The 10,626-nt window shown below is 38.9% G+C and overlaps 1 protein-coding gene across 3 annotated transcripts; it reads left to right on the forward strand.

Annotated features, from left to right (window-relative positions):
- The first annotated feature begins 269 nt into the window (after positions 1-269).
- On the forward strand, positions 270-4,851 carry LOC110847277 (inter-alpha-trypsin inhibitor heavy chain H3). 3 transcript variants are annotated; one of them, XM_022094195.2, is made up of 16 exons: positions 279-650; positions 716-894; positions 957-1,067; positions 1,135-1,267; positions 1,347-1,464; positions 1,525-1,682; positions 1,770-1,970; positions 2,035-2,928; positions 3,016-3,208; positions 3,309-3,335; positions 3,397-3,438; positions 3,529-3,585; positions 3,641-3,710; positions 3,956-3,996; positions 4,089-4,347; positions 4,738-4,851. In XM_022094195.2, exons 1-16 carry the CDS (start codon positions 444-446, stop codon positions 4,796-4,798), a joined length of 2,751 nt encoding a protein of 916 aa, XP_021949887.1. In that variant the 5' UTR covers positions 279-443; the 3' UTR covers positions 4,799-4,851. The 3 variants fall into 3 exon arrangements, 2 of the variants coding, with proteins under 2 accessions (XP_021949887.1, XP_021949888.1); XM_022094196.2 differs by having other exon boundaries at positions 281-650; positions 3,309-3,317; XR_004834432.1 differs by lacking the exon at positions 4,738-4,851 and having other exon boundaries at positions 270-650; positions 3,808-3,996; positions 4,089-4,196.
- The last annotated feature ends 5,775 nt before the right edge of the window (positions 4,852-10,626 follow it).

A 10,626-nucleotide genomic window follows, 5' to 3' on the forward strand; every position in this document is an offset into this window, starting at 1 on the left:
CAGTACCTTATTTTGCCAATCGTACGAAATCATTTGGTTTATTGGGTTGGATTAAAACGTTGCCTATTGGGCCAGTCCAGTATAAAATCATGCATATTTATTTTTATTTATTTACATACATGGGTAAATGTATATTACGGCTAAGATATAAATGCGCGTTATACGCAGGAGCACATATTTCCAAGAATTACTTAATACACAAGTTGGATTTTTTGTTTTTGCTTAGCCATCGCTTATCTATTACATACGCTGCACATTCTTAGAAGATCAACACTTCATCGTATCATCTCTGCTCTGATTTTGATGCCGTTGAATGTGTGTAAATAGTACTAAAGGCTCCAACTGGGTTTCCTCTTTAGTTCAGTTAGTGTGTAGACTTTGTAAACGCTTGACCTTGTCTATTCTCTTTTAAATCCTCCAAACTCTGGAGAAATTCATAAAGAATGCAGTTATCAGCAATCTATTTGTTTAATTTTATTGTGCCATTTGTGTCATACTTGACGTCCTGTAAATCGAGTCCACTCTCAAATGGAGACAATGCATTTCTAATCACGGGAATGGACACCTCGGATCGGGCTGGGGTCGCATCTGGTCATTCAATAGCGTCCTGGGCTTCACCAATGACACCCAGTTACCGAAGGAAAAGAGCGGTTAATAAAAAAATATCAAATTCAAAAGTGTACACACTAAAATCTTGCGACCAACTCTTTTGCAGATAACTACGCGACTTATCTCGCCGGAGATTTACTCTGTGAAAATTAACTCCGACATAAAATATCGGTATAGTCGCACCCATGTCTCATCTTCGGTTGCGAATCGTGACCCCTCAGCCTCTCAAGAGATAACTTTTAACGTTGTTTTACCCGAGACTGCTTTTATTTCCAAGTTTGTCATGTAAGCGACGAAAATCATTTTAAAATGAGGTGCATTGAAATTGATTTGTCAACTGCGTACAGGGAAATTGAGAACAAATCGTACGTAGCTTATGTCAAAGAAAAAGATGAAGCGAAAAAAGTATACGCACATGCCCAGCGAAGAGGACAAACTGCTGGATTGTTGGAAATGAGGTAGTCGTATGTATTTTATAAATACATATGTTTTTCTAGCGTACACATTTAAATTTCTTGTCACCAGAAATTCCAATACGTTCAATGTCAATGTTAACATCAAAGCTGGAACTGAGGTCAAGTTCAATCTCACTTATGAAGAGCTTTTATCTCGACGGTTGGGAAAGTATGAGCAGTCGATCAACTTTAATCCGGCTCAGGTATAAGTACACAAATAGATATGCATACAAATGGGAATATTTTATTAAACACGAAATTAATTAATTCGAAAAATTTCAGGCCCGTTCCGTAAAAGATTTCCAAATTTTAGTCACCATTGAAGAATCGCAAAACATAACTTTATTAAGGGTCCCAAATTTGAGAAACGATTTGGACTCGAACCTAGATTTTCATGGGAGTGAGGGAACAAAGTTGTTAATTATTAAATGAACACGTTTTTAATTAGAATTGATTCTAGACAACCAGGACGCTGTAATTTCCCAATCCGGGAATAAAGCAAGTATTTCATGGCGCCCAAGCATTTCTGATCAAAGAAACTTAAATGCGCAAGGGCTCGGCAGTGGAAACTTTGTCGTTCAGTATGACATTAATCGGACATCGACAGGAGAAATTCTGGTAACTCAAATGCATACTAATCATACGAGCTTGTTTATAGATATGTAAACACATCAGTTACATACACGTAATTTTGCTATTGTGCAGCTCATGGAAGGATATTTTGTGCATTTCTTCTCCCCTGAGAGTTTACCTCCGCTCAGAAAACATGTCATCTTTGTACTCGACATATCTGGGAGTATGTACGGGAGGAAGCTGAAGCAGATGAAAGAGGCACAAAATAAAATTCTGGATGATATGAAACCCGACGATTTTTTGGACATTGTTACATTTTCTTCTGGCGTTGAAGTGAGTTTTGCAATGTAACAACATTAATCATTAATCTTCAATATCTAAAATACTGATGTCCTAGACTTGGAGCACTTACGGCGACGACATTCCTGCCAAAAATATGGACGGACCATCAAATCACTACCCAATTCCTGCCACCGAGGAAAATATTGACCTGGCAAAGACGTTCATAAATTCCTTGAAAGTTAAGGGAAACACCAACATTCACAAAGCCACATTAAGCTCCATCAACATTGCGAAATCTTCCATCCTTCCTGAAAATGTGGAGTCCATGATTATCTTCCTTACGGACGGACAACCCACGGCTGGTGTCACAGATCCGAGCATAATCCTGGAAACGATTAAGAGAGAAAACTCTGCAAATTTTTCAATTCCAATTTTTTCCCTTGGATTTGGAAATGACGTGGATTTCCCATTCCTTAGGAAACTATCTCTGCAAAATCACGCTTTTGCACGAAAAATCTACGAAGGGTCAGATGCCGCTTTACAAATGAAGGGATTTTATAACGAAATCGCATCTCCACTCTTGTCACGTGTCAGCTTCAAGTACACAAACAACGTGACCGACGTAACCGTGTCAGAATTTCCGACAGTTTTTAACGGCACCGAAATCGCCGTGGCTGGAAGACTTGATCCTAAAGTGGTCTGCACATTGGGAAATTCTTCCCTAGTTTTGACCGAAAAAAAAATTCTGAATGTCGATATTTACGGAATTGGACGAAATGGGGTGATCTCTTTCAAACCACCAGAAATATTTTGTCAACCAATTGATGCTTCCATTACAACGTTGAACAACACTGTTGCCACTACTTCAAAAGAAGACAAATTCCTCGAGCGTCTCTGGGCTTATCTTACGATACAACAATTGATCGAGAAAGATATCAAAGGAGAGAAAAATATTAGTGGGACAGAAATTGAGACCCCAAAGCAACATGCAATCAGGTTGGCACTGCAGGTAATTAGTTGCTTTTCAAACGAATTTAAATATTTTTATTCGCATCTTGTCCGTCAGACTTAATTGTTTTATGAAATTTAATTTTAGTACGGATTCGTTACCCCGTTTACTTCTCTGGTGGTGGTAAAGCCGGAGATCAATGAAAATATGACTGGTATAACAAACACTTCATCAGTCGTTGAAGACCTAGCGTCGCCAGATGAATCTTCGGCAGGGCAAATGCTAGCTTTGCATCAAAGTGCTCCCAGGCTGATGGCACCAAATCCTGGGCCAGTGGGAGGTTAGACCAATTAATTACCCTACTTTGCTTATTAGCTTTTCAACGCATCAGCATTTTAAATTATTATTTATTTATGTATTTGTGGAAATACCTTCATCAGGACAACACCGTACGTTACAAAATTTCGGTAATTCTATGACGGTGCATATTTAAAATTAAAATTATACTTGATTCCGTAAAATAATTAGATTTCGGACCTCCTCTTGTGTCTTCTGGATATTATAGTGCAGGTAAATCCATGGGCAATATGTAAATACAGACGTAAATAAAACACGAAGTTTCTTAAAAACTTAAATATCGTTTTAAAACTTCTCGTTCAGGATTTACTCCTTTCAGCGATACTGGGATGGATGATTCTTTCAACACTGGCTCGCAAAGTAAAGCATGCATAAAGTATAGGAGTAAGTAATCTAATTACAATATTTCATACAGGTTCACGTTCAGGACTCCGACCAGGAATTGGCAGTGCGACAAGGAATAGGAACTACAAGAAACATTCAGGGTATGCATTTATTATGTGCTAAACATCACGATTAATCAACATCGAATGATAAAGTGTCAAATAATATTGACTAAACACATATCCTTCGCGTACAAAGACTTTTTTAGACCAATTGTCGTGTATTCAATTGCACGTAAAATTCTTCAAGGAGAGAATTTCTAAAGACATGGCTTCGAATCCACGTTCTATCTTTCCGAATTAATTGAGACAAATTATATTAAACTATTATAATGTATCTATCCCAGGAGGGTATGGATGGGAGAGGAAATTGACCTGGGTCCAATAAGTATGCCCATATATTAAATAATTGCTAAAATTATTGATTATGTAGTTCCACATGCTATTTAAGCACTAACAATACTTAAATATGAAATGCAGTCGCACGAAACAAGTTACGCCTGTCAGATATTCAGTGGATTGCTAGCAATCCGTATCTCGACGTGAATGGAACTCGATTCACTGTCGCGGATAAGCTAACTGTGCAACTCTACCGACGCCAAGGTTCTAGCAATGCGTGCGCCTCCTCAGTGCAATTTGGCGCAAGGGAATGTGTTCACTTGAAGGACTGCGTGCTCCAGCCTTTCGTGAATGATTTGAAACTATTTAAACAATCGTATTTTTGTCCAATTTATTCATTGTGAGTTTATGTTTTGGATTTCATAAACTGGGTATCGAGATTAGGGCATTCAAGATCGGTTGTTTGGTTTTTACAATCACACTCGAAAACCGGGATTCGATTTTTTGAAATATAAATTGTTTTGGATCATTAATTAATCATATTTTGATTTGTTGATGTAATGACAAATTTGACAGGAATATGTTTTTCGAATTTATTCGAATTTTATAGCATTGTTCTTTGAGTTTTAACTGTTTGTAAAATTTTTGAAATTCAAGTCTAAAACCGATTTTGAAGAGAATCAAAACCCAGTTTTTCAAAATCTTCCGATTTTTGATACCCTAATCAAGTTACCCTATAACATATGTATGCAGTGTTAACCTTGCTAAAAAATATTTCAATTGTGTTTAGGTCAACCTTGAATACTGGTTTTATTGGGACGTGTTGTCCACCAAAACAGTCGAAACACTAACTGAAATAAATAAACCGTTGCAAACGAAATGTAGCAAAGGGGTGAAAACACAAGGAATTGTCTTTGTGGCACGCCCACAACGTCTTTCTGCACTTTCCTGTCATTGTCTCACATTACCCCACGTCTCATTTTGCCCCGCTTTGACACCCCACCCGTGTAGTTCAAACGTACACGACTACACCTTTCAATAGACACCCCACATGACAAAAGTCATCTTTCGACATTCGACACCTCCCACACGGTCATGGGGTCGTCGCACGTCGAAATGATGGCGATTTCTGAAAAATACGTCTAAAACGGTGGCAACAAAAAATTCGACAATTTTCGACTTTGGCGTCGTCTACACGGTCACACAGTCATCGCACCTCAAAATGAGGGCGATTTCTGAAATCCCCGTCCAAAAATACGTCTAAGACGGTGGAAAGGAAAAATTCGACACCTTTGACCGTTGGCGTCATCACCGTGGCGCCGTGACCTTACGACCTACAACGCCCATCTTCGAACTCATCCCGTCCCCAAAAATTAGAAACACGTTGGCGAAAACCGGATGCCGAAATTCGAATCCGTTCTAAAGTTATCGTGGATACGGACGGACGGACGGACGGACGGACAGACAGACAGACAGACAGACAGACAAGACATTTCCATAAAGGGGTTTTCACCCCTTAACAATCGATTGATATTAATAAATACTGATTATTTAATATTTTTTATTTACTAATGTATCTAACCTAAACTAACTCGGAAACTAACGGAAATAACTAAACCTATATGTATATATATATTGTATATACATATATTGACATAACCTTATCTATTCGGTCAGAACATTGCAACATTTTACAATGCGGAAATATATTTCATAGCTCGAAAAGGTTCAGGAGTTTTATTAATTACGCAAATTTGGCTTATTTGTAATTATTTTAAACACAAAACAAAACTATTCCTTCACAATCTTACAGTTAATTACAACCAATGTGAAATGCCCTTGAAAATTTATGGCATAGATTTATTAATCGGCATATCTGTCTCAGGTTAGTTGTTGTTGTTGTTATTCCGACCAACGTCTCCTGTTCTTTTTACATTTCTCGCAATTTTTGCAACCTCTTCCAAAGCCCGGCGTCGTGCTGCCGTTCCAGGTGTGGATTCCTTCATTAGTGTTCGGACACCATGCATACTTTGTCGTAACATGGTTCCAGACGCCTCATTCAGTGCTTTACTCAGTGGCCCGGTGAGGTGTGAAGGGAAATACTTTCTTTGATCTGTGCGCAGCATGGACGCTATGAAACTGGGAGACCGTCCTGGGATGGTCTCTCGTTCACAGGAGCGGTTGAGAATCATTTCCTCAATTTCCTAAAGGAATACGAATACAAAAGATTTTAGTTTCAGAAAAATCTTGAACTATGAATAGATAAAAATCCTCACCAGATTTTTGAAAAATGCGTCAAAGTCTTCTGCCTCGTACGCTGCATTCGTCCCTTCTGCCGCCATGTCTAGGGCCGATCTTCCCACGTCATTTTTATAGTCTGGGTCGGCCCCTTGAGCGAGGAGGATTTTGACATGGTCGAGATTGGAGTTTAGTGTGGCAGCCATGAGGACTGATTTCATTCCCAGCTTGTCCAGAACATTACAATCCGCACCTTTTTCGCAGAGGAGTTGTACCAACGCAGAGGATGATCCGACAATTGCTGGGAGAAAGACAATTTTACTGTGCAATCAGACTATGTGGATTTTGTAAATGAATTTTTATGGATTTTAAAATTTACCAGCACGTAAAAGTGGAGTCCACCCAAACCCATCTTGGTCTTCGATGCATTGTAGTCCAACGAGGTCAATGAAATATCGAGCAGCGTCTACCTTGTCGGAGGTGACAGCGTGATGCAAAGCGTTACAGCCAGAGCTACAGAATAGTAGGCATAATCTGACCAACTACCAAAGGGAGGGCGGCCTGGTGGATACGAATTTGACCTTGAATAACCCCGGAACGGTTTGTCGTAGCGGGTCAAAATTTTGAACAGACGAGCATGTTATCCTCAGATAGTTGTGTGCAAAATTTCAGCCTTCTACTTTGAAAAATGCCTGCCCCACAGCCCCCAGAAGCTGAGACAGTCATTTCAAATAGTTCCAGAAAAAATCTCGCCCGTGTTTGCAAAAAATTTTATTTGAATATTCTGTTGAGGAATAGAAGTGAGCTATTGGTGACAATTGACGAAGAACTATTTTCCCTACAAGTTACTAATTGGGTTCGAAGAGCTTACTACACGACAAATGCCGAAAAAAAATTCAAGAAATTTGGTGCTTTTCAGTGAGGAGAACTTTTTTAAACAGTTGATGGTCGTGGGTGCAATGTCCTGTCGTGGTGTCCTCCCACTTATCAAAGTCCCCCAAAAAGTGAAGGAATCTTCGAAGTATTATGTGGACCTTGTACTGAAACCACTTTTAGAATACAATTTTCCTAATTTGCACGGTAAAATAATAATTAAGGTGATTTTTCATCATGACGGAGCGTCCTCCCAGACGGCAAAGTTGACCCAAGATTATGCAAATGACCTTGAACCTAGATTGGGGATAAAAATCATTTGGAATAGTGAAATACCTATACAATCCCCTGATATAAGTCAAATCGACTTGTTTGAGTTCGGATAGATGAAAAGAAAATCTTTCTGTGGGGACCGAATTTTTTAGACTGAGTTTGGAAAAAGTTGAAACGAGTGTCTCAACTTCTGGGGGCTGTGGGGGAGGCATTTTTGAAAGTAGAGAGTTGAATTTTTGCACACAACTATCTGAGGATAACATGCTCTTCTGTTCAAAATTTTGACCCGCTACGACAAACCGTTCCGGGGTTATTCAAGGCCAAATTCGTATCCACCAGGCTGCCCTCCCTTTAGTATAAGTGTATAATGTGTTTTGTTCTGTCTGCACTATGAACATATTTACATATCTCTCTTCTTCCAGTCCACTTTTCCCGTATTTTCCAAGAGTTTCATAATTTCGACATTTCCTCCAATAGCGGAGTACATTGCGGCCGTCTTACTCGAATGTGATGAAGTTGAAGATGGAATTGAGCCCGATTTTAGGAGAACGTTTACCATGTTGTAATTTCCTTGCTGACATGCAATCATTAGGGGTGTCATTCCGAGTGGGCTGCACGTTACGAGCATGCGACGAAGGTCAGACGAGCTAAATAGATAATTTGCATCATCCAACTACAAACTGTTACCAAAAAAGTTAAAGTGAAAATTAAATGAGATCCACCTCGACCCTGCTATAATTCGGAGAACCAGATCCTCAGCGTTATTCAGCACGGCAAGGTGTAAATCGTCTGCGAAGGGTGGTGTTGCTAAAATTGGAATTAAATGTAAAAAACGACATGAATATTATTTCAGCTGCATACTATTTAACTAACCATCCGTCGCTGCAATAATTTCCGTCCCCCAATCCATATCCCCGTTGCGTTTCATGCGAAAATAGTAGGTGGTGTTGGGGAGGAGATCGCCGATTTGGATGCGTAATCGATACCCTCTATTAAAAAGCAGACGCTACAAACCGTGACCAAAATCATGTCACTTTCCAGCACACTCACCTGTACACGGTCTTCCAGTCCTCATCCAATCCAACCCGAGACTCGATATGGTACCACGGTCCGTCCAATCCGTCCGAACTTGCAGGCACTCCTCCCCTCACTCTCATCCCGGTGCAGTCCACCACACCACCCAGACTGGTTTCGCCAGACGCAGTGGCCGACGGTGGTACGGATGAGTCTGAATTTGGCGAGAGATTCCAAGTCAGCCAGAAATGGTCGTGACTCCGACGTTCGACACGGAGACCGTTATTGGCCACCCAGGGTGGAGCATAGTGGTTTCGGATGCGGGCGCTGAGGGCGGACGACATTCTGTAGAGCGTAAAAATGGAATGAAATAATTCGATTTTCTAATTCTGTACCAAAATTAAATACTGAAACGCGACGGCGACAGACAGTTATATTTTAAGCTCTGACCTGAATTTTCGAGCGGTATATGCAGTCAATTACTTACTACGTTATTAGGATAAGATTAGTGGAAAAGCAAGGTCCTGAATTTACTTAGTTACGTGTGTATATAAGGTTAACTCACTTGATGGTAAATTTTGTGACCGAGAGCTTGGGACGAGTTTGGGATTATTTTTGGAAAAAAATTCGTTGTTACGTGAAGTTAAGGCCATTTTAATGTAAATTTATAAAATAATGATGAAGATCAAGGCCGGTGGTGGTCAAAATTTTGACAACACGACTTTATACAGATGCATAACAATTACACCGTACATCATAATTAACAAATGACAAACATAAATATCATAACGATTAAACTTGTTCATAAGTATTTAGGATGGAATTAATCAGTTCCAAATTAGCCTCGGCTGGATCGGGAGGAATCTCGAACTCTTCGTCGCCATTTGTTTGAACATCGTCTTCGCCACCTTTACTTTTAGTTGTGGTGGCATGACCTGCTACATAATTATTTGAGGAGAAATGACGGCTGCAAACGCCAAAGTTGTCAAGTTTAAGTGATGACGGCGTCCCAATAGCTTGAGAAATCCAAATACTCCGAAGAAGTGCATGTTTTGCATTTGGAAATGAGTGAACTTTGTGAGAGGGCTTTCCTTTTCTGTCTGGACAGTTCGAAATTGCACAGTTTCTCCCCATTATGCTAAAAATGACATTAGATTTGCTCCAAGATCGTTAATTTTATCCACCACCGGCCTTGATCTTCATCATTATTTTATAAATTTACATTAAAATGGCCTTAACTTCACATAACAACGAATTTTTTTCCAAAAATAATCCCAAACTCGTCCCAAGCTCTCGGTCACAAAATTTACCATCAAGTGAGTTAACCTTATATACACACGTAACTAAGTGAAATTCAGGACCTTGTGGAAAAGGGTGAATCTTTCAAGGAAATATTGTAGTTATTATTGTGTGGTTGTGCTTAATTTGTCTTTATTTAATCTGCATGGTGATTTTTTACTTACACAACTTGTAAATAAACAATGTCGGTATGAAATATTCTTTGTATGTCTAGGATTTTTTGTAGCTAACAATGTTAGCCTAACATGTTTATCAGTTTGATCGATAAGTCATTTTTTAACACCAAATATTTAGTTACTCGTTTCATGCGTATGCACATATTATTCTACCATCACTAAAACTCTATGAAGCAATTATATTAATTAAGAAATTGTAAATAAATAAGATATACACTTTGTACATATAAATATGCACACATGTACGTAAGCACGTCAGCAATAAAATATTGGTATTTATTTATTTACCGATTGTTAGTTTTTATTTCCGCATAAACTTGACCTTATTTTGAAATGCATTTGCATTATATCAACCAAACTTTAGTAATGGCTCAGCCCGATGTCTGAAAGGTCAAATTTAAACTAAATTAAGGCGAATGTTTTCTAGACTTTGGTCACGAACTAAGTAAATGCTACAAAAACATCAAAATTTAATAAGATTGCGATAATTTTGTTTCACCCACTTCCGAATTTTCCGTTAAATAAATGAGAATGAAAACATAACGAGAAAAATGCATTAAATTAAGGTTACCCTGCACTGCATGCCTACATTACTATTGTTCGCATTTATGCACTCAATAGAGGTATGTAGGCATTGATAAACCAGGAAAAGCTCACTTGCATACTTAACATAAACACTTTTAAAGACTCAACTAGGTCAGTTTAAACTCCTGGCAGCTGCATAGGACGTCATGTCACAAATTTAGACGATTTTCTTTCAATTCATTATTCGGATTTTACCAGATCTTATTTAGTGATCATCAGTA

Source organism: Folsomia candida, unplaced genomic scaffold (genome assembly GCF_002217175.1).
Source record: "Folsomia candida strain VU population unplaced genomic scaffold, ASM221717v1 Fcan01_Sc003, whole genome shotgun sequence".
NCBI classification, from domain to species: Eukaryota; Metazoa; Arthropoda; class Collembola; order Entomobryomorpha; family Isotomidae; genus Folsomia; species Folsomia candida.

Coding starts and splice junctions, on each gene's coding strand:
- LOC110847277 (XM_022094195.2), top strand. CDS start 444: ATGCAGTTATCAGCAATCTATTTGTTTAATTTTATTGTGCCATTTGTG. Junction 1,465..1,524: donor GAACCTAGATTTTCATGGGA/GTGAGGGAACAA, acceptor AATTGATTCTAG/ACAACCAGGACGCTGTAATT. Junction 3,336..3,396: donor CCGTACGTTACAAAATTTCG/GTAATTCTATGA, acceptor TAAAATAATTAG/ATTTCGGACCTCCTCTTGTG.